Source organism: Eretmochelys imbricata, chromosome 1 (assembly GCF_965152235.1).
Source record: "Eretmochelys imbricata isolate rEreImb1 chromosome 1, rEreImb1.hap1, whole genome shotgun sequence".
NCBI lineage: Eukaryota > Metazoa > Chordata > Testudines > Cheloniidae > Eretmochelys > Eretmochelys imbricata.
The window spans coordinates 329,442,991-329,468,005 of NC_135572.1; the positions used below are offsets into that span (position 1 = coordinate 329,442,991).

Below are 25,015 nucleotides of genomic sequence, written 5' to 3' on the forward strand. Positions count from 1 at the left end.
AGATGTAAAATTTTGGTGATTTCTTCACTACAACTCCCCTTTTTGTATCCATATTTGGCTGCTACCCAGCCTCAGTCAGGACAAGATTCTGTCACTGCAGTATAAGCAAGGCTGCTGCTTTGGCAATACGACAAGGGGTTTCTTACAAGGGGCGGGGGAAAATTGATCTGTATTTCATGAGTAAGGCTATGATTTTATCATGAAGGTCATGGAAGTCATGGAATCCATGACTTCCAAAGACCTCTGTGACTTCAGCCCCAGTGGCTGGGAGCTGCAGGGTCCCACCACCTCCCACAGTGGCAGGGAGCTGTGGCAGCGAGCCTCCAAGCTCCCAGGCCATCAGAGGCAGGGGGGTACCCCGCAGATCCCTGGCCGCCACTGTGGGGTGGGGAGCAGGGGGACCCCCGCAGCTCCCCGGCTGCCACAGTGGGGTGGGCCGGGGCACCCCCCGCAGTTCCCCACTGCAGTGGCAGCAGGGGGGTTCCCATAGCTCCCCGCTACTGGGGAGGGGGACCCTGCAGTTCCCTTGTGCTGCTGGAGGCAGAGGGACCCTGGAGCTGAGTCCCCATGGGTGGTGGGGGCCCCAGAGCTGGCAGCTGCGGGGTGGCTGGGCAGTCCCTTCCCATTTTATCATGCATATTTTTAGTAAAAGTCAGGGACAGGTCATGGGATTTTATTTTTCTTTGAAACTTAATATTTTGAAGTTTTAAAAAAGTGCATTAAAATTGCCTCTTGTAGGGAAGCAATTGAGCGAGAACACCAACTTTAACAATACATGAGCACCAAATTTTATGATCAGTCAGAAGAATAGATTTTCTTAATATCAGCTAAAAAGAGAATTGTTTGCCTTTCACTCCTATCCTTAATGTTTGTCTTAATGTAACTACCTGACAAATTTGAACTCCAATGTTACTAACATAGAAGTGCAGTCAGATTCCTACATCTTTTCTATTCCACAATACCATAACTTCTGGGTATGAATGGGAATTCTTTCATGCCTATATTTCATTTAGTTGCTATTTTACGGACCACCAACATTTTATATTTAGTAACAGTTTCCATATAATTAAAAGAGAAAAACATACATATTTTAAGATGTGTCTGGCAAAGCAGAGCACTTGCTAAGGAAATGCTTAATTTGACTTATTTAAAAAAAAAATCTTCTTTCCCCCTTCTCATAATTAAGCTACTAGGATAAGGGGAAAAAATAGCACATTGTTATTTTAGAGCTACCCTCAGATGTCAATATGTATGAAACATTCACCAACTGCATACAGTACATAAAATATTTGAAAGAAACACTTATTTTTTCCCTTTTCCTACAAATTTATAAATAGATTTTTTCAAAAACCTACCGCCACTCTGAATTATTCTGATGAAGCTTTTTTTTAAAAAAAAAAACAAAAACAAAAAAATACACCTTGTCACTTTTCTGAAGACCACCTTATATGTGGTACACATCTTGCATCAAACCCAAAGACAGACGGCATGCACCAAAATAACTCAGCCACTGCCAAACAGGTTTTCCATATTTTCCTACTCTCCATGCACACCAAGCCATATTTCAATAAGCTCGGACATTTCTTATTCAAGAGCATTCTTTATTACTTACGTAAAAAGTGTTTTTCCAGTAAGGCGATTTCCAGGTGACCTTTGATCTCATTTAATCTATCAGACTCTGTTCTGTTAAAATCCTGGACTCCTGATGCCATGTTGATGGTCCCTGGACCAGCCTATGAAAAAGGATTGGGGGGGCGGGGGGGAAAGAAGAAAAAAACATTGACAACTCAGAAGGAAGCTTCTCCCTGAAGCGTCATTTAAATACTTCAATTTACCTAAAAGACAGTAAACAAAGAGCTGTGTGAAAAAACATGTAAGCATTTGAAGCCAACAACTCAGCAACGCTCTTATTCAGCATTAGAATTACTGAAAATGAATCAATAACAGCTGACCAAACATACATCATCTCCCTCAAACAGGTTTGCTCAGTGTGTTTGCCTAGAAAGATTCTATAGTTGCTGCAACATGATGATCATTTCACTTCCCTCCTGCTGGCTGAAGGTGCATTTCAAATAACGCCCCTTTCCTTTTAATCTGACACATGGCCAATTAAAACAAAAGAAAATCCAATATGCACACAAGCAACAATCTTTGTCCTGGTCTACACTTAAAACTTAGTTTGACATACCTACAGCTCTCGGGGCTGTTAAAAAGCCACATTCCTGAGTGCCACAGCTATGCCGACCTCAACACCCAGTGCAGACACAGTAAGGTTGATGAAAGCATTCTTCTGCTGACCTAGCTACTGTTGCTCAGGGAGGTGCAGTTACTACAGGAGGAGTTAATTCAGTTGCGGTACTGTATGTCTACACTATGGTGTCACAAAGGCAGAACTGCAGTTCCATAGCTATAGTGCTGTAATCCCCTGTAGCACAGACAAGCCCTAACAAAAATAGATTTTCTAAGCACCGACTACCATTCTGTACAAAATCCTCTCTCACATATGTGTGAATACTTTAGCATCAAGACATAATCCTGAAAGAAGAAAATCTACAATCCTGATGCAAGAAAGGCAATAAAAATCCAGCAGGGCTATTTTGTTTCATTTTTAAATAATGTGGGTAGCGTCCAAAAGATGATGCTGCAGGACAAAAACTCTAGGCTCTTGCATCTTTTGGAGGTGATCTATCATCATCTTTACCAGCAGTGGCCACATAAACTAAGCACTGGAAATACTGCAGAATGTGAAAATCAAACAATGCATGGCTTCGAACTGAAGCAGCAGCAGCTTGCACAAAGTGAAACAACAAAGGAACAGATGTACTTTCATAGTAAAAGTCAGGTGAGTATGCTACATTTTTGGAAATAGAAGTCTGTTAAATTACAAGGAAGACAGATTTCTCTTTTGCAAGACAGTTAATTAAAACAACATGTGCACTCGCAACTAGCAATGTACAAACCCTATAGATTGATTTTGGGTGTAAGTTCTTGGAGCTACTCCTGGTATTAAATGCTTACCAGATGCAAGCTTTTATACTATTCATTTTATAAGTAAAGCAAAGGTGATTTTTTATTCTTAGCCCATGGCTTAGTCATCTGTATACATTCAGAACTCAAGTGAGAACATGAGTACTTTTGAAAGAAATGAAACATTTTATACAAAAATAAAATCCAGTAACTGAATTAATATAATATGATCTAAATATAGTCAAGTAATTCAGCAAGTTAATAGAACTGTTTTAAATTTTAAAATAAATTAAATGTTTAAAAACAAAGTATTTAGTTTTTAAAGTGTTCTTTTGTATGTCATCCAAAAGTTTTAAAAGCAGATCAGTGATTTATTCACAACATACACAGCATATACATTTTCACTGTTAGGAATGATTTACACTTTTTAAGTACCCTGTCAATGTACCTGTAACACAGAGGCCCATTGGTGCCAACAGGCAAAAGGGTTCACTGTTCTCTATGATCAAGTCCTATCATAGAATCATAGAATATCAGGGTTGGAAGGGACCCCTGAAGGTCATCTAGTCCAACCCCCTGCTCGAAGCAGGACCTATTCCCAGTTAAATCATCCCAGCCAGGGCTTTGTCAAGCCTGACCTTAAAAACCTCTAAGGAAGGAGATTCTACCACCTCCCTAGGTAACGCATTCCAGTGTTTCACCACTCTCTTAGTGAAAAAGTTTTTCCTAATATCCAACCTAAACCTCCCCCACTGCAACTTGAGACCATTACTCCTTGTCCTGTCCTCTTCCACCACTGAGAATAGTCTAGAACCATCCTCTCTGGAACCACCTCTCAGGTAGTTGAAAGCAGCTATCAAATCCCCCCTCATTCTTCTCTTCTGCAGACTAAACAATCCCAGTTCCCTCAGCCTCTCCTCATAACTCATGTGTTCCAGACCCCAATCATTTTTCTTGCCCTTTGCTGGACTCTCTCCAATTTATCCACATCCTTCTTGTAGTGTAGGGCCCAAAACTGGACACAGTACTCCAGATGAGGCCTCACCAATGTCGAATAGAGGGGAACGATCACGTCCCTCAATCTGCTCGCTATTATACATCCCAAAATGTCATTGGCCTTCTTGGCAAAAACGGAACACTGCTGACTCATATCCAGCTTCTCATCCACTGTCACCCCTAGGTCCTTTTCCGCAGAACTGCTGCCTAGCCATTCGGTCCCTAGTCTGCAGCTGTGCATTGGGTTCTTCCGTCCTAAGTGCAGGACCCTGCACTTATCCTTATTGAACCTCATCAGATTTCTTTTGGCCCAATCCTCCAATTTGTCTAGGTCCCTCTGTATCTTATCTCTGCCCTCCAGCGTATCTACCACTCCTCCCAGTTTAGTATCATCCACAAATTTGCTGAGAGTGCAATCCCCACCATCCTCCAGATCGTTTAGGAAGATATTGAACAAAACCGGCCCCAGGGCCAACCCCTGGGGCACTCCACTTGACACCGGCTGCCAACTAGACATGGAGCCATTGATCACTACCCGTTGAGCCCGACAATCTAGCCAACTTTCTACCCACCTTATAGTGCATTCATCCAGCCCATACTTCTTTAACTTGCTGACAAGAATATTGTGGAAGACCGTGTCAAAAGCTTTGCTAAAGTCAAGAAACAATACATCCACTGCTTTCCCTTCATCCGCAGAACCAGTAATCTCTTCATAGAAGGTGATTAGATTAGTCAGGCATGACTTTCCCTTGGTGAATCCATGCTGACTGTTCCTGATCACTTTCCTCTCATGTAAGTGCTCAGGATTGATTCTTTGAGGACCTGCTCCATGATTTTTCCAGGGACTGAGGTGAGGCTGACTGGCCTGTAGTTCCCCGGATCCTCCTTCTTCCCTTTTTTAAAGATTGGCACTACATTAGCCTTTTTCCAGTCATCCGGGACTTCCCCCGTTCGCCACGAGTTTTCAAAGATAATGGCCAATGGCTCTGCAATCACAGCCGCCAGTTCCTTTAGCACTCTTGGATGCAACTCATCCGGCCCCATGGACTTGTGCACGTCCAGCTTTTCTAAATAGTCCCTAACCACCTCTTTCTCCACAGAGGGCTGGCCATCTATTCCCCATGTTGTGATGCCCAGCGTAGCAGTCTGGGAGCTGACCTTGTTAGTGAAGACAGAGGCAAAAAAACCATTGAGTACATTAGCTTTTTCCACATCCTCTGTCACTAGGTTGCCTCCCTCATTCATGAAGGGGCCCACACTTTCCTTGGCTTTCTTCTTGTTGCCAACATACCTAAAGAAACCCTTCTTAGATACTGACATCATTCTTAAGTTGGTCTCCTATTACCGAGGGCAACAACATGTGAGCGAGTGACAAGGCAGCATACCAAGCCCTTGGGAGATAATACCACTTGTCATTTCAAGGTAACCTACTTGGCCATCCAAAGAGTGGCCTTGGTTATAAAGGGAGGCAAGTACTGCCCAGTACTTCTGACTGGAAGGACGGTGTGTCTGGAACAAAGGGCTCTGGGATGTGTTAAAAAAAAAGAGAGAGAGAGAACTGAAAGGAAAAGTGGGTAAGTTGGTAAAACTCTCTGAATTAACATGTAGAATTTGGAATTATTTCCAGAGTTTGAAGAACAGCAAAAAGTTAAAACTAGGGACCCTGTTGCATGCCACACAACCCCAAAAATCTAATACTATTCTAGTTTAGATATTAAATACTGAAAGACATTTTACAGAACTAGTAGCATTCACATGGTGCTTTGCACCTTCAGAGCAATGTAGAAATAGTTTGGGGACAGTAATGTTAAAGGTTCAATTTAAAGTGATGCTCAACAACTAATTTTTTTACACATTTTATACACTACAATAACTCAGTCAGATTTAATCCTAGGAGTCAGGTGGTGGACTTTCATTGTAAGTTGTGTACATTGTGTTTTCAGATGACATGCCAGGTACAAAAGAGTACCCAGTTAAGGACAAAGTAGCAGCATCAATTTGCAGTCTCACTTTGTCCATTCAATGCAGGTTCTTAATAAGTTTTGCACAGAACCTTGGTTTTTCCAAGAGACTATATGAATTATCAACAACCAAACTGCCCACAGTTCCTTTGCACACAAATATCAATTAATCCCATTAAACAGCATTTAGCACTGTAAAATGTTTTCTCCATCCTTTGGACACAAAAAGTTTTACAAAGGTGAATAAGCATTACCACCTTATTTCACAGCTAGGAAAAGCTAAAGCACAGAAGTCAAGACATTGGCCATGGTCACAGCAAGTCAGTGGCAGAGCTGAGGAATAAAAGGCAGATCTGCTGTTTCCAGTTTGAAGCCCGAGCCACTATAACAGGTTGCATCTTACCAAACAAAGCAGCAATACTAATGTTTTAATGCATTTTAATACAACCAAATGCAAAGTTATACTGTCCATCTAGGAATAGGGAATGCAAGCCATACCTACAGAATGAGAAACTGTACCCTGGAAAGTAATGGCTCTAAAAAGGATTTAGGAGTCAGTGCACAAACTCAACATGAGCTCAGACTATGACATGGCAAAAAGGACTAATGCGCGATCCTTGGATATGTAACAGCAGAGTAGTGAATAAGAGTAGGGAAGTGATTTTACCTCCATATACAGCATTAGTGAAAGATACTGGAATAATGCGTACAGTTCAGATGTCCACTTCCTAAAAAGGATTCTGAAACATAAGAGTGCAGAAAGGAGCCACAAAAATTATTCAAGGTAAAGCATTTTCTCCATCCACTGAGAGATTTAAACAGCGCAATCTATTTAGTTGATCACAAAGATTACTGAGAGGCAACATGGTTACAATCGGGGTGAATTGATTTAAATTAGTGATTTTTATCAACAAACTTTGATTTAAATAACTAATTTGAATCAATTTTCCCAAAAAAAGGTTGATTCTCATTCACTGGTATCCACAGAATCATACAACGATAGGGTTAGAAGGGACCATAAGGGTCATCTAGTCTAACCCCTGCCAAGATGCAGGATTTGTTGTGTCTAAACCATCCAAGACTGATGGCTATCCAGCCTCCTTTTGAAAACCTCCAGTGAAGGAGCTTTCACAACTTCCCTAGGCAGTCTGTTCCATTGTGCTAATGTTCTTACAATTAAGTAGTTTTTCTTGAGATTTAATCTAAATCAACTATGCTGTAGGTTGAACCCATTGCCTCTTGTCCTGCCCTCTGTGGCAAGAGAGAACAACTTTTCTCCATCTTTTTTTAGACAGTCTTTCAAGTGTTTGAAGACGGCTATCATGTCCCTCCTTAATCGCCTCTTTTCCAAATGAAATATACCCACTTCCTTCAGGCTTTGCGCATATGGATTGCATTCCATCCCTTCGATCATCTTTGTCATTGGTCCTTGGATCTTTTCCAGTTTCTCTACACCCTTTCTAATATATTAGTGACCAAAATTGGACACAGTACTCCACCTGAGGCCTAACCAGACCCGAGTAGAGTGGTGCTATAACCTCCCATGACTTGCATGCTATGCCTCTGTTTAATGCAACCCAAAATTGCATTTGCCTTTTTTTTTTTTTTTTTTTGCAACAGCATCACATTGCTGACTCATGTTGAGGTTGTGATCCACCACAACTCCCAGATCCTTCTCAGCAGTGTTGTTACCAAGCAAGTTATCTTCCATTCTGTATTTGTGCATTTGATTTTTCTTCCACAAGTGTAGCACCTTACGTTTGCCTTTGTTGAATTTCATTTTGTTATCTATAGCCCACTTCTTCAATTTATCAAGAGCCCTTTGAATTTTAGCTCTATCCTCCCAAGAGTTGGCAACCCCCCCAGCTTTGTGGCAGCTGCAAATTTGATCACTGTGCTCCCTATTCCTACATCCAGATCATTAATGAAGACGTTAAACACCAGACCCACAACAGATCCCCGTGGAACCCCACTTGAGACCTCTCTCCAATCTGACACCATTCCATTAATAGTTACTCTGTTTGCTATTGGTTAACCAAATATGTGTCCACTTAATGGCAGTTTTGCCAAGCCCACATTTCTCCATCTTACCTACCAGAATGTCATGTGGGACTGTGTCAAAAGCCTTGCTAAAGTCCAGGTATATTATGTCCCTCTGCATTCCTTCTATCCACCAAACCAGTTACCCTACCAAAGAAGGAAATCAAGTTGGTTTGGCATGATTTATTCTTAGTAAATCCATGCTGGTTGCTAGTGATTACCCCTTCATCCTCCAGGTATTTGCAAATTGAATAACTCCCCATGTATTGAAGTCAGGCTGATTGGTCTATAGTTCCCTGGCTCCTCCTTTTCCCTCCTTTTAAAGATGGGCAATACTCTTCTCCACTCTTCCAGGACCTCTCCTGTCATGCATGAGTTTGCAAATATTATTGCCAGTGGCTCTGAGATTTCTTCAGCTAATTCCTTCAGTAGCCAGTGATGAATAGCATCAGGCCCTGCTGACTTGAATTCATTCAAATTGGTCAGAAGCTCTCTGATGTGTTCTTCACTTATCCTGATCTGCATCCCTTCCCCTTTACTGTTTATGATAACTTTGCTAGTTGTCCAGTCACGTTATTTGTTGTGAGAAGACTGCAGCAAGACAGGCATTGAACAGCCCTGCCTTCCTATCATCTTCCGTTACCAGCTCACCTTCTCCATTGAGCAGAAGACCCACACTATCTTTTTTTCGCCTGACTTATTTGTAGAACCCCTTCTTGTTGTCACAAACATTCTTTGCCTTAGCTTTCCTGATTTTGTCCTTACACACTCGCGCTATTCCCATGTATACTTCCTTGGTGACATCACCCTCCTTCCATTTCCTGTAGGTATCCCTTTAGGTTTTTTGATAGCTAAAAAGCTCCTAGTGCAGCCACTGGCCTCTTGTGACTCTTATCTTTCCTCTGCATCAGAGTACCTTGATGTTGAGCCTCTAGTATTACATCTTTAAAACTGCCAGCCCCTTTTGACTCCTTTTCTTTCTAATTGCTCTTTCAATGGGGTCTTTCCTATTTCTCTCAGTTGGTTAAAGTCTGCATTTCTGAAGTCTTGTGTCCTCGTTTTGCTGTTCTCATGTCCTCCATTCCTTAAGATCTTGAATTCTATTAGACCATGATCACTTCCTTCCAAGTTCCTGACCACATTCATGTTTGCAACTAATCATCCCTGTTTGTCAAAACCAGATCCAAAATGAATGATCCCCTTGTCGTTTCCTCAGAAGGTTGTCCCCTACACATGCTAAGAACTTGCAGGACATATAATATTTTGCTGTAACAATCTTACAAGAGATATCAGGGAAGTTAAAATCCCCTATTAATACTACTACTAGCTCAGGTGTGTTAGCTAATCTTGTTATCTGCTTGCAGAATGACTCATCCACTTTCATTATAACATGTACATTTGCAATTAAACATAGCTTTCATACTAAATATGATACTAATTACCAACCAGGATAGTACACTATAGCCACACATTTATTTAAGCAGTTATGCAGCTTACAACATACTCAGATTCTTAAGTTTCATTTCTATTATCATTTCTTATTTGATGGTGATTGATGATTTTTTTATTTTTTATTACAAAGCTCCGTTTGGATGGAAATTGGACTTCAATTAAGGCACAGGAACAGCATTCTAAAGTTGTTTTTCATTAGTTAAAACTAATTTAAAGGTGCTGGATACATAAGTAAAGTTTCTCAAAACATGTTTTGCATTTAAAACTGATTAAGCGAAGGTTAACTGATTATCTGCAGTTAATCCATTGATCCTATTATGTCTGGTCACCATAACCTTTAAGATTTTGCAACTAGAAGAACTTATCTTCACACCTTATTTTTATTCATGATTGGAAGAGGAAACAAGCTTTCCCTCTTTTTCAGCCACCAACTGGTTTCTGAACTTTGAATAAACTACTCACTGAAACGACCTGAATGAAATTAAGAAAATAGTCTCTCTTCACTGACAGACGAGACTACTCCTAGGCTGGTGTAAGCACTTCAAATTCTGGTTCCAGGTATTTAGCCAGTGAATTCTACCAGTTCAGTGATTGGGCTTTCTTTAAAACTTTACCAGCAAACCTTGGGATTTTGATACTTGAGAGATTTCTTTTCCTCAGGTAAAAGAGTTGGAACACAGAGTTTAAGGCCAAAAGGGACCGTTAATCATCTAGTCTGACTACCCAAGTTCCCACAAAGCTGTGCCACGCAGGTGCTTAGGGCTGTGGTGGGGAGAGATGGCTCTCCCCAAGCCCTGGACCTGCCGCAGCACCCCGACCCAGCCCAGCATAGAACCTGCCACGACAGGGGGAAAGGCGCACCTCCCCCGGCCCTGACCCAGTCTGGCCTGGACCTGCCGTGGTGGGGAGAGGCACCTTTCCTCCCCCTCACCCCCAGCCCAGGTGCTGCTGGGGGTGGGGAGTCCTCTCTCCCCACCATAGCCCTGGGAAGCCCCACTGAACCTATCCCCTCATCCCCAGCCCCATTCCAGAGCCCACGCCCCCAGCCAGACCCCTCACCCCGGCAACCCTCTGCCCCAGCCCTGAGCCCCTCATCCCTGGCCCTACCGCAGAGCCTGCACCCCCACCCTCTGCTCCAGTCCTGAGCCCCGGCCCACACTCCAAACCCCTTGGCCCCACCCCACCACATGAATTTTGTTATCTGCACCATATTGGTGCACATAACAAAATTTATTCCACACAGTAGTGGGAAAAATTAGAGGGAACACTGCTAATTACCTGTACATCCGAGGCCATTCAATTTCACCCATTTATTCCTGTATCGAGCCCAATAATTTGAGTCAATACAGGGATAAATGGGTGAACGTTTGAAAGAGCAACCATTACATTTTGTTCAGCATTACAAACAACCTCCATTCCCAAGGTATTAACTCTGAGGTTCTACTGTACTCACATTTGGTAAATAATCCCTCCAATTTACAGCCACTGTCCTTAAAACCAGGCACCATTTATCTCTATCCCTCACTCTCTCACACGTGCATGTACACACACACACACCTTGTCAGTTAATAAGAGTTTTGACAGCAGGACCTACATTTTGATTAGCAGTTATACAGCCCCGATCACTGTAGTATTGGAATCTCAAACCATTAATGTACATATCCTCCACACTCCCATAAGGTAGAGAATTATTTTAGCCCCATTTAACAGTCCAGTACCTTAAAAGCAAAAGGATTTCTTTCCTCCCTGATAAATCTGATTATTTGTCACCCAGGACAAACATTACAGACATTCTTATCTTGTGCCAATATCACTGCCACCTTAGGTGCAGTTTGGAGTTCCATATTAGTCATAAGCAGGGCCAGAAACAAAAGGCTTTTAATTTTAACTAGAAACTCTGCTAAACCCTAGAAGGAAAATCAGAGTAGCTTTCTTGCATTTATATAGTCAGTATGGAAAGAAACACTCTCTTACATAGACCAAATACAGCAAAGTGCCCATTTTTGAGAACATGAAGCTGCCGGAACATAAGCACATACCAGAGTGCTTTACAGCCTAGAAAGTCTAATGGGAAGAGGTACAGTCTTAACTTTATATGCAGAATGACTCAATTCCCTGTATAGAAAGAAAGATACCCTTTCTGGTGTACTTTTCCTGCCCAAAGCAACGCATAGCTATTGATTTCCATGTAATTTAAAGAGGACACAGAACTAAACTGTTGCATAAAATTTAGGGAAAAAAATCCACAACCCAAATTCCTGTTTAAGTTAAGTGACATGCTTTAAAGAAATAGCAAGACATCTGATCAGATATGGTTACTTAAAAGCCAGATAGCTGTTGAATTTATCAACACATTATTATATTTCATCAGCAACATTACATTAAAAATACAAAAATACATGCCTTGTGCTGATCAAGCTAACCTGATTTAATGTAAGGTTGCCAGCAGCCTTTAAGTAAATGGGATAGAGTAGAGATAACCACTGGACATACAGGTACAGCAGAAATACATCAACACTGAACTAGTGTCCCAGCAAGTAGTTAGAGAGCACCATTTCAAATTTCAGATAACATGTAAGAACAAAGACCATCGGTGGTCAATAAAGATAATACAGCATATTTCTTAATAAAAGGGGTGAGAGTTCTGGTGTCCAGGCCCAACTCCAATTCTGGAAACTTGTCTTTACAAAAAATTTCCATTGCAATTTACATCGTACACAGTGGCCAAAAATTTTAAGTGTAACTAGTGATTTTGGATGACTATTTGTGGACATTCAATTTGAGACACCTTAAAAGTGGATTGATTTTCAAATGACAGATGTTCATCCTTTTCTGAAAAGTCACTCTTTTTTAAAATGTGTCTCAGTCTGGGGACCCATAAACAGAGGTGTCCAAAAGCACTAGTAACTTTTGAAAGTCTTGACCTGTGTCCTTCACCTCCCTTCCTCAGCTGCTGCATAGTGTTAAACAGGCCTTGTGTTTCACACCAAAGGCTGCTGCATTTCATTAGAGAATTAAAAAGTGACACCCCCCACCCAGGGCCACTGCAATTTTTAATGGCCAGATTTTCCACAAGTCCTCAGTACCTCTTATTATTCTGAATGGGAATAGGGCACTTTTTAGATCTGGACATTGCTGTTTAAAGCTTTTTGAGTTTCTCAGATTAAAGGCATATAGCAGTTTCAAGTCGATGCATCATGGCTCACGTAGCGATTTATGCCTTATACCCCTTTGCTGTCTCTTGTGAGTACACCCATCCTAGAAAGAGGGTGTGGGTCTCCACTTCACTCAAGGAAGCATCCTGCAACTCTGCTACTGTTAGACTGGACCCCTAGGCTTCAGCCCCCCTCCTCCCATATTTCACCATGGCTCCTTTAGCAGAGCCAATTTGGCTTGGCTCCCTACAGGAGTCTTAGAGGAGGGGGAGAGAGAGAAAGTGCGCGCTTTGTAACCAGAAAGCATATGCAGCAACACAGTGCAGCCTTTTCAAAACAGAAGGTTTATGTATTACCCAACAGGAATACAGTAGTTAGAGAAATGGATTAAAATAACAAGGTGGCCTAAACACATGCATCTTAGCCAAAACGTGCATGAGCTTTAGGTAAGTTCCACTCAGCCTAGAGACCCCTACTCCTGCACTGGGAGAGACAAAGCCAGCTCCAGCAGCATTCTCTAAATGTGTGTCAATCTCACCCCCAGCACTGCTTCCTACTCAACCCCATTTCTCAATAGACAGGGATCTTTAATGGTTTAGCTCTCTCTGATGCTAGGCTTGGGCCTGGGACAAATAAACCTTTTGACCTAGCAGGAGCTAGGCAGATGGGTATCTCCCAGTCAATTGCTCTCCCCATTGTTCTGCTGGTGTTCTCTCTAGAGGTATCTTCCCTTGTCAATGTTTCATTTGTTTTCCCCTAACAACCTCCTGTGATTTAACTCAACGGCAGTCAGACAGAATATCATCAAACAAGTAAATTAAGGGACAAATATATTCACAGAAATACAAAAATCTCCCACATTCTCCACAGTATGTTAGTTTGTTGAGGGAGACTTGGTTAACATTCTGCCACCACTTAACTGCCCCGAAAAATCCGAGCTGGTGTTGCTAAGTATCATTCTCCTTCCTTTCCTGTGCTAACTACATCCATAGACCTATGGGCCCACAAAATCCAGGGGAAGCAAGAGCAGACAGCATGAATAAAGAAACACCACATTTTAAATACAACTTTATACTTCCATGACATAGATAGCAGTGGACCATTAGAGTAAATAGGCTTAACGTCCACAAACAAAAAGGAAGAACTGAAGTAGAGTTACAAAAATATGAGCATGTTCAAAACTGTGCACCTCTTATTTGCTTTCTTAATCCTGAAATATTACTTCCAAAAAAAAATAAAATAAAATCAGGAGAGCAGCATTAACAGCTACCATGTTCCATTATTTTTTTAATCTGATAATAGCTTTAAAAATGTAGCCAGATTGAATACTTACAGGGTCTCTTAGTTCGTCATTCTCTCTGAGTGACGTTCGAGGTATTTTCACTGGGATTTCATCTCCACATTCAGTATCTGAAGCATTTGGAGACTCTGCTAAATCAAGGAACTCATCTCTCCTGTGACCTCTGAACCTTATTTTGTCTAACCTCTTTAGCATGTTCAGCACTGCACTTTTCTGCTTTACCTTAACATGACGGTTGGAGTCCCTACAAGAAATAAAAGAAAACAATATGCTTTATTAAATTATTATTATTAAAACATTTGCAGTATGCCTGAATACAAACATTCTAATTACAAAGAGTGCTTTTAATCATTTTTCAAGTGCTTTCTGGTTAAACAGTTATTTATAGAAGGAAACACTTTAGCGTTCCAAGAAGCACTTATTTTCAAGTATGACAGTGAGCAGAGCCTGTTTCTAATAGCTGATAATTGATGGCGACCTTTCCCAGCAGGTACCAACCTGCTAACTCAAGTGACCCACAAAGGATTTTGTTTGTTTGTTTCATTTGGATTTTCTGCTTTTTTATTAAGTCTATTCTGAGGGTAAATTCACACACATACGGATTTGCGGCAACATCTAATCAAGATATACCACTCCTCCACTGAATAACTGAGATCACATTTTTCAAGAGACTTACAAATCATAGCAAGAAATTGGTAGTTTAGAGGCCAGCACACTGCTAAAGTATTACTCAAGGACTTGCATAGATACTGCATAGGATTTACTGAAGAAATCTACTAGACGACCAACTGGAATCAAAGACTTCATCAAAATTAAGAGTATTCAACAGAGGCATTGACCTACATTCAATCTGTGCAAGCAGTCATCAGATCCATCTCCAAAACCACCACTGCTCGCTGATCCACACAGAATTCTAGAGAAACAAAGCCTTGCTAAGAGAGACTTCTTCTCTCTTGCTTCTCCGTGGTGGGGGGGGGGAAATTAGTCAAACCATTATTTTTTAAAAACTCTATTTCATGAAGAAAAGCACTGAAAAAATGGAACTGAGCAAGACACACAGCTAAGAGTTTTCTATAAATGGAACAGTTTGGACATCATATTAACATGTGAAGAATTTGTGAACTCAGTCTTTCATCAAAGACGAAGATATAAGTTAGTTACCATCCATAACATCTCTACAGCTAATGTCTGTTATATTTTAAAACACGGGTGGAAAAATTAACGTCTGAGGTTTAACTGCTTTGCCTTCCAGTTTGTATCCAGGCTAAACTTAAACAGGGAAAATCCACCCATTACACTCAAGATATTTTCTTGGTGGGAGAGGTTGATTTTTGAGGGAGCACAGTTTAATTCTTAAAACAGATTCAATTATTTGAGGCAGAAAAGCATTTGACTTCAAAAGCTTCTTTTGAACAGGATGCAGCTTGACTCACAAAGCCAAAAGCAAGCATATTTGCTGTTTACTGAAAGACTGGAGCAGGGCAGACTTCCTGGCCCTCTCCTCTTTGTATCAGATAGAAGCCTGAATGTTCCCTCCCAATCCTCAGGAAAATGAACCTCCCCACTTCAAAATCTCCTGTCAGGACTGGAGGCCCCCTGCCCCCTTCTCATGCAGTGTGCCTAATACAAGTTAGCCTTCCTTGCTATCCAACAAGTTTTCCCTTACCTGCCTTGCCCCTACTGTCACCCTCAGCAATGATACACTGCTTGTTCTATTCTTCTTCAGCCTCATATTCCAACACAACGTTAGATAATATTGGGAATACAGATTGGAGAAAGAGTCCAGCAGAGGCCCCTCTTCAAATTCCAGCAGCCTGAAACAATCCTTGCTTTCCCAGCATAGCACCTCAGCTAAAAAAACTGGTCTCTCCAAAGCAGATGTGAAGTCTTAGAAGGCACATAATTTATATCATGGCAAAAGTCCTTTTAGTATGTTGACAAGACTACTGACACATTAGAGATGAGAATTTGAAAGTGACAAAAGTCCCACAGTAACCCCCTTCCATAGCCTACAAGACATTTACCTATTAAACAAATATGGGCTGGGGAGGGCACAGCAGAGAATGGATGTGTAAGAAACCCATGTAACGAGTATTAAAAACATCGTCTGTGATTAAAAACAAGTCTTTTCCAAGCTAAGACTTACAGGTCAAGAATCTATGCTACACTAGTTTCATGTATGTTTTGATTCATGGTACACAACAAGTTTAAAGACTGAATTTTTGACAAAAATATTTTCTTTGCATCTGTTAGTGGCATAATGGCAGCTTGATGTTATTTAAATGCAGATTTCTGCATTAGGTATACAATAGAACCTCAGAGTTACGAGCAGCAGAGTTACAAACTCACCAGTTAACCACACACCTCATTTAGAACAGGAATTGCCTAATCAGGCAGCAACAGTAACAAAAAACACAAATAATATGCAGTACAGTACTGTGTTAAATGTAAGCTTTTAAAAAAATAAAGGGAAAATTTTTTAAAAAAAGACATGGCAAGGTAAGGAAACTATTTCTGTGCTTGTTTCATTTAAATTAATATGGTTAAAAGGCAGCATATTTCTTCTGCATAGTAAAATTTCACTTTATTAAGTCAATGCTCAGTTGTAAACTTTTGAAAGAACCACCATAACATTTTGTTCAGAGTTACAAACATTTCACAGTTACGAACAACGTCCCTTCCCGAGGTGTTTGTATCTCTGAGGTTCCACTCTATTTAAAACATGGTCAGGTTGCTTAATTTGCCACTGTAATTGATATGTCCACCTTTAATTGGGTTATTACCACCTGTAGTTTTGAAAATGCAAGACATTTTAAAAGTAAAATACTAACAAACTTGCTCTGCTGATCAAAATAAGTCTTCAATTTAAATTTTAAGCTCAAAAATAGGCTACCACAAGGTACAAACATTGGCAGGGACCAAAACAGCTTATCAGGCTGATCGTTAAAAAGGAAAGGAAATAGTTCTTAGTCATTTTCCTCTCTCTTTTTCAGGAAAGATGTTACTGGTCAGAAGTATGATTTTTTCAGTTATAAACTGAAAACGGTGGTACAAATTAAAGCAGCATTTTTTCCAGTACAGGTCTGAAAACTATGGAGAACTCCCGACTTCTGGTTCCGTAATATTGCTTATGGCTACAACCATCTTCACAATTTATTCCTTTAAGAAAACTATGTTTGCAACATTACTAGGACATACGTAAACTCGGTTTTTATACAGAAGTGCAGCATTGTCTGATTACAACACACCTAGTGTCATACTTCTGCAACTAGCTGCTAAAAAAGTGAAGTCAACAAACATGGCAACACTTAGGTAGACTCCCAGGATCAGCATTATAAATTAGTTTCTCACAGCTTTCGACATCCCAAGCTAGAAAATTAAGTAAGCTTCAGACTGAAAACACGTCTTCTGCTAAACACTTCGGCAATATTTATAAAAATGGGAGCACAGGGTAGAATTAGATTTACTGGTAAATTACAGATACATTGCAAACATGCACAATAAACCCCCACCCTGCCCCAAAAGATTTGCCATGCATGTCCCAATCTCCACTGTCAATTTCATACTGCTTCTAGTCATTTTTCCCCCACTAGGGAGCATCAAAGTTGATAGCTGGATTGTGTATGCAGGACTATAGGAAAATAACCTTCTTAAAAAAACAAAAACAAAACCCCACCACCACACAGTAGCAAGCCAGAAATATCTGCTAATATGGAGTTTTTCAGGTGTATATTTATTAACTTTAACACAAAAAAAGCCATTCCTACAAACACATTTTGAAAAATAAAGTCCTCAAAACCAAAGATGTAGAGCAATATTTTCCCCGCAACTATATAGTTTAAATAGCTTCCCTCCTCCCACCTTTCCCTTTGCGAAGTTAATTCTGGTAACAGGAAACAGATTACACTGCCCATCAAATTTCCACAGCATGACAAAAGGAGTCAAACTCACAATTCTAGTGGTTTATGAGATTTATGAGCTTAATTATCACATTGTTTTGAAATTGTGTCCATTAGATTTTCTTTTATTTACATTCTCATGGTCAAGAACATCTGCATGGTCCAGCAACTAAATTATACTACTATGTAATGAATGGTTTTGTTTTTACCCATTTCTAATTTCTTACCAAGTACCTACAATTTCAGAAACAGGTAACTAGTTCAGTACTGGCTCTGTGGTGAAACATTCCTCCTTACAATTACAATAGACTAGTTTTAGAACATAAGCCCTAGGGAAAAAAGCACATTGCAAAATAAAAGTGGCAGAGTGTGTAATTTACATGAAAAGTGTGTTCAAAACAGTGTGCTGCAGATGACTCAGTTCGAAGACCTCAGCTGTTCTCAAGAGCAATGAAATTAATAGAGAGCAACAGACTTCTGAATCACACTCAGCATAGTAGGTTAAGGGGGAAAGAATCATGTCACTCATATTTAAGTGATTAAAATTAGGTTCCATTGCTACATTTCACCACCCAGTTAAAAAATTTAGCCCTTAATTCTATCTTACGCTGCCACGAAAAAACACTCCTGATGCTTTATATTATACTGTAGGGTAGTTATTTTATTATCACATCATTGCCACTAAAAGTTTCAAGCTATTCTGATTTTCTTGTCTTTTTTTAATTGCCATTGCAAGATAAACAGAGGTTAAATCTTTGAAGGCATCAGAATTTAAGAATCAAGCTGCAGGACACTTCATTTTTCAGAACATTCAACAAGAAGAGACATCTAGGAATATCAAGAAGCTTTCAAAGAGATGCAATTTGAATTAACTAGTTAAAAAAAATCAAACTTCTGATCCTGCACTCTTTAAATAAGGGGTCTTGAGATTTCCCTGAACTTCATAAAAAATTGTTGTTTATGTAAGGGTTCTTCCTGCTTCCCTATAAAGGAACTTTTCAGCAAGAAACTGTTGGCTGGCTCAAGAAAGAAGAGAACCTGCCCCATGCACCTTAATAGGGTATTAATTGCAAGACACACTTCTGCGGGGAACCCGTCACTACTAAAGCGAGCACAGTATGCAGCAGCAAGAGAAGAACACAGCAAGTCTGGCAGATTTAACCCAGATATTGGCGTATGTACTGGGGAACCCCCTGCTGACATCCCTGCCTTTCCATTATAGACAGACATCTGCTATTCCTGAGGTAGAGGGAACACCTGCTGCCACTCCTGAAGTACAAAAGTGGCATCCTCCCTACTACCACCACCTCTCTACATGGTGGAGAGGGCCACAGAAAGGAGGCAGAGCCATGTGCGCCTACGGCTTCAGATTACCTTAATCCAGCCCTGGGTGGAGGATCTCTTTAAAAGTGGATTACAGATTTCCATTATTTTTCCTTGCACCTCCTTTCTGGCTACCTCTGCTTTTTGGCCACAGGGAATCTTAAAATCAGAGGCACAGCATGATCTAGTGGATCAGACTGAGGGTCAAGAGTTCTGCCTAACTCTGCCACTGGCAATAACGAGTGATTTGCCCAAGGCAACAGAACTCAGTTTCCCCAAGCCATAAAACTGAGTAGGGAAGGGGAAAACTGAAGATTGTGAGCATTATTGTTTTTTATTGATCTCCAAAACTGGAGAGTATTCTGGGTTAGTTTTACATCTGTACAAAGGGTGTACTTCCTACACCTCTCAAGCCCAGCATTAAAGGGCATGAGCGCGGTTCGGGGCTCGTATGGGCCTTTTGCACCAGAATTTCACTGTGTGCATTGTGACCAAATAAAGTAGAAACAGTGTCCCAGAATGCAAGGTGTTGGAAATAATTTTCCTTTTACCATGACTCAGTTTCCACCCAAGCATTCCTTTACTAATCTGAAGGCCACTTGATGTTGGCTACATCCAAAATACAAATATAAGCACATACACACACCTATATTCTATATCCTAGCAACAACAATTATAAGCATTGGCCAAAAAACTTACAACAGGTTCAATCGCAAGAGACACCCTCCCATCATGGTGTGACTCCAGATGGGCAAGTAAAATTCTGACAAAGAAACCCCTAAGAAAAATTGATTTTATACATTTTAACAAACAAGTAATGTTATTACTGGTTATTGGACTTCAGCCAAAGACAGAAAGGGAGTCTTAGCACTGAACTCTGCAGCTGGTACTCAACTAACCATGTTTTCTAGATTTCTATTACTTTATCCCAGACCTTCAATAAGATAACATTGGCATTTCCAGGGTCAATACATATGTAACACAAACAACTCTTCCTGTTCATGATCTTACTCTTTTGGTCACAAAAAGCAAATCACAAAGGTTGTGAGGTATGGAACTTTTTTTCTAAAACTACAATTTAAACTAAAAAAAAATCTTGCTCCCTGCTCACCCTCTAGAGACACTGATTATAAACACACTTAAATGATCTCTAGGGAAAAAGAAGCTTAAACATGAGACAGTTCTGGCAAACAAATCTGTTTAAAATATTATTAGTTAAACCTATCACATGATGACTAACAAGAGTTTGTTGGAAGAGAGTGACCACTTCCTGTGCATTCTGACAAATTGCTCAGGGGGGAGGGCACGCAGTGGTGATTCAATATGTTGCAAGTTTAATCAGTAACTATAGTCATATTACAGGCATATTGCACTAAAAACTTAGTCAACCTATGTTAGGTTGACTTATAGCCACCACAGTAATTACCTGTGGTGATTCATGTCCACACTGCCCTTCTTCAGTAGGTGGTGTGCGTCCTCACCAGAAGTGCTTCCACCAACCTAAGGGGAGCAGTGTGGGGGACTGAAAGCCTCAGGTCCAAGCACAGCTCTCCCTGGGAGCCAGGCTACCCCTGGGCTCCCTTGAGACTCCTGGCCTCCTCAATGGGAGCCTGGGGGCTGCCTGGACTTCCTGCTTGGAGCCGGGCTGTTGCCCTGGTTCCCAGCTCCCCTGTGGGTTGCCCCCATGCTTCCCACGGCTCCAGACTTCCCATTCCCAGCTGCCCTGAGGTTCCCCGCTCCCTGCCAGGAGCACAGCAGACACCAGGGCTCTTGGCTCCCCACTCTCTGCCAGGAGCACAGCTGCCCCTACCCCCTCAACACCCTGCTCCCCGTTGGGCGGCTGCCATGCTCCCAGCAGGGAACGGGGAGCCAGGAATCCGAGCAACTGTCCAGCTGGGAGTGGGGAGCCCAGGCAGCAGCTCGGCTGGGAAGGGCAAATCAGGACTCGGGGGCAGCCCAGTGCAGAGCAGGGAGCCCACTATCAGCAGTTACCAGTCACCTCTGCTTGAAGAGATACTACAGCTACAGAAGAGTGAGATGGGTTTTATTCCTTTTTGTGTGTAAGAATTCTAATTACCAAGTCAGTTACATCTGTTCAAACCCACTGCATTCCATAACTTAGCCTGTAAAATCTTTGTTACTGGTGATAAGCAAGAAAGAAGCTCTACTTTCAGATTGAGTTGGCAGCAGTGTCTAAATAATCTTTTCTGCATTTCTAAAGACAGCACATTTTATATAGAAACTAAGACGTGGCCATTTTGGTAGTTCTTTGCAAGGCAGAATTTTGAAGTCTTATTATCCACAGAACAGTTACACCTTTTGCAGAAGCATTGCCATTATCCCTATCCATCTACCCCAACAAGGAGCAAGAGGATTGAGGCACATTAGCTCATTTAGATTCAAACCAAGTCAATTTTGGCTCTCTGATAATATTAACAAAATGTGTATGTGGTGGCAGTGGCAGCAGGATGTGTTTGGCAAAGAGGAGCAATTCATTTACACACCCAAAGAACCACGTTCTCCAAATTCCCTTACAGAGCAAAATCAGTTCAAAGTTTTCTAGATAAAAGCAGAAATTCACTAGATTCTGGGAACAGGCCTGGTTTAGGAAGCAAAACCTCTCAGAGTCCAGGTGTTAAAACCTCAAACCAAGGATCTAAATAGTGAATGGTGTCTTGAAAAACTGGCAGGATCCAGGATTAGCAAAACAGACCCCTAAATAAGTCTCAGGAAACACAGACCCCTAAATAAGTCTCAGGAAACACAGACCCCTAAATAAGTCTCAGGAAACAAATGCAAGTCAGCGAGGGGTGAAAATTCACCATCTTAACTCAGTTCATTTTCTTGGCCAACCTAACAATTGGAGAGAACATAATAAAAGGCATAAATCAAAAGACTAATTTAGGAGAATGACTATGCATTCACGCCCCCAACCTAGGATAGGCAGGCTGGTTATAGGTTTGCCAAGTATCTCTGTGCCTCCCCAAAGTACCACAGAGTCTAGCTACAGCCATTTGTATGTAGCTACATTGCTGGAGCAGTGATCATTCACCTTCCTATTTTCATTCACCCCCCACCTTCCCAAGAAATGCATGTGACATATGACAAATTGTGCATGCACACATTTATAGGAAAACTTCACAGAATTGCATGAGTCACATGCCCCAGCACCTACACATGGGATTGTGTGTCACATTTTAGCAAGCAGTAAATTTTTACAAACAACTTATCAAAAGGTGTGAAAACAGAAGAGCTGTAGTACAGCCACAAGAATTAGCTTTTGTGCCGCAGTGTGGATAAAAATAATTTAAAAAAAATTTTTTTTTTTAATCAGATTTTTTTGATAAAATGCTTTGAGGAAAAAAACCTATCTAAAGATAGTTTTAATTAAGATACATTATAGCTCAAAGAGATCTCATCATGGAATAGGGATTATAAATTCTAGTTCTATAGCAGAAGACAATATATTCCTGTAATGTTTAAGAAAAGTTTTGTAAATGAGTTACAATAGTTCATGGATTAGGGACCCAATCTCATGGGGTTCCAGGGGCTTCTGTATAGAAGCATTAACCTAAATCATCTACACACCCAATGGGACTCAAAACTCAGTCTAGAAGATAATATCAGGGATGCTTAGTTTTGCAGTCTCAAACTGTGGATTTGTGTCTCTAGAGATAACATGCTTGTTAACAGCAAAAATGTTTTTAAAATTAAATAAAAAAATAAATAAATATGCTGAGGTGAGAAACAACAGACCTTAACCCTATTGTCCCTCTGCAAATTTGTGTACACAGAGTCAATCCCTTATCCCTCTCTAAAAGTGCAAAGTTTCTAAAAGTTCAATGAATAGAAGATTGTTGGGGCGGAATAGATCTGGACAAGGAGAAGTAGTCTGGAGATAAATGAGAGAAGGGAGGGACAGGCAGTAGAAACAAAAGTGAAACTGTTTGAGCAGCATATTCCAGAAGTCTTGAGGTCTTTCTGAGTGTAGCCTTCATTGATTTGAGATCTACCGTACCATTCTCTCACTAGAAGGGAAAACCTATAATGGCAGCAGGCCGTAAGAGAGACCCAGTTTGGGAATATTTTAATGAAGTTCCTCTATCTGTGGGTAAGACAGGCACGTGTGCAAAATGCAAACAGTGCAACAAAGAAATGCAAGGCCTCGTTGCCCGAATGAAACATCATGAGAAGTGTTCCTGCTCAGGAGGAAGCTGCATTGAAGATGATGAAAGGAACATCACTTTAAAAATGTATAGCGTGTACCTTCTAAAAATGAAACCTACATCTATCTCTGAGTTGTGAAGAATATGTATTAAGGTTATAACAATCAACAACAATGTACTTTTATGTAGAAATCCATGATTAAATCAAGTCTTCCTGACTAGTGATTTAAATCAAATCCACCCTGTACAGAAGCTCAAAGAAGCAGAGATTCTAGCCCTGCATTTCTTACTGCAAACACATTCATGATTTGGCTACATGTGTCCTCTGACCCTTGAAATATATTTATTTTAAAGGGGTTGTCATAAATATAAAGGGAAGGGTAAACCCCTTTGAAATCCCTCCTGGCCAGGGGAAAGCTCCTCTCACCTGTAAAGGGTTAAGAAGCTAAAGGTAACCTCGCTGGCACCTGACCAAAATGACCAATGAGGAGACAAGATACTTTCAAAAGCTGGGAGGAGGGAGAGAAACAAAGGGTCTGTGTCTGTCTGTATGCTGGTCTTTGCCGGGGATAGACCAGGAATGGAGTCTTAGAACTTTTAGTAAGTAATCTAGCTAGGTATGTGTTAGATTATGATTTCTTTAAATGGCTGAGAAAAGAATTGTGCTGAATAGAATAACTATTTCTGTCTGTGTATCTTTTTTTGTAACTTAAGGTTTTGCCTAGAGGGGTTCTCTATGTTTTTGAATCTAATTACCCTGTAAGATATCTACCATCCTGATTTTACAGGGGGGATTTCTTCATTTCTATTTACTTCTATTTTTATTAAAAGTCTTCTTGTAAGAAACTGAATGCTTTTTCATTGTTCTCAGATCCAAGGGTTTGGGTCTGTGGTCACCTATGCAAATTGGTGAGGCTTTATATCCAACATTTCCCAGGAAAGGGGGGGTGCAAGTGTTGGGAGGATTGTTCATTGTTCTTAAGATCCAAGGGTCTGGGTCTGTAGTCACCTAGGCAAATTGGTGAGGCTTTTTACCAACCCTTGTCCAGGAAGTGGGGTGCAAGGTTTTGGGAAGTATTTTGGGGGGAAAGACGCGTCCAAACAGCTCTTCCCCAGTAACCAGTATTAGTTTGGTGGTGGTAGCGGCCAGTCCAAGGACAACGGGTGGAATATTTTGTACCTTGGGGAAGTTTTGACCTAAGCTGGTAAAGATAAGCTTAGGAGGTTTTTTCATGCAGGTCCCCACATCTGTACCCTAGAGTTCAGAGTGGGGGAGGAACCTTGACAGGGGTGTAGTTAGATAACGACACTATTCTTCTTTAACTGGGGCAGGAAAAGTGTCATTCAAATTTAAATCAAATCCACCCTGTTGTGCAGTGGAACAGATCTTGCTCCATAGTACCACCGTTATCTTCCTCAGTCCTCAACACACTGACAGCAACGAATCCAAGAAGACAGAGCCCTGCATTAACAACTAACATTTCTGCACTACCTGACCAGGAAATTAGGAAGATTCTTTCCCTACCCCACCACACACACAATTTTCCATTGAAATTTTCCCCAAACAGCTCTATTAATTAGATGTTTGTTGCATGAATATCTTTTGCGATCAAAGGTGATCTTTCATAAGAAATCACACATTTCAAGGACAGTAGTAACTATGAATAGAACATTTGTTGCTAACCTGTAACTGCATGGTTCTGCAGTTTGAATGAGATTCTTTTAAACATTAAAAAGAAACTGGACTGTAAAAAAC

At 40.8% G+C, this 25,015-nt stretch overlaps 1 protein-coding gene across 3 annotated transcripts in view; it reads right to left on the reverse strand.

The window, feature by feature from the left end:
- The window catches only part of GRAMD4 (GRAM domain containing 4), a 140,855-nt gene that overhangs the window by 83,114 nt on the left and 32,726 nt on the right, over window positions 1–25,015 (reverse strand). For 2 of the 3 annotated variants that reach the window (XM_077834970.1, XM_077834962.1), the window contains exons 2-3: window positions 13,905–14,115; window positions 1,613–1,733 (exon numbers count right to left, since the gene is read on the reverse strand). In XM_077834970.1, the coding sequence (XP_077691096.1) occupies window positions 1,613–1,733; window positions 13,905–14,115 (332 nt within the window). Of the gene's footprint in view, window positions 1–1,612; window positions 1,734–13,904; window positions 14,116–14,714; window positions 14,825–25,015 lie in introns of those variants that run through there. The other variant, XM_077834979.1, reaches the window with a different exon arrangement.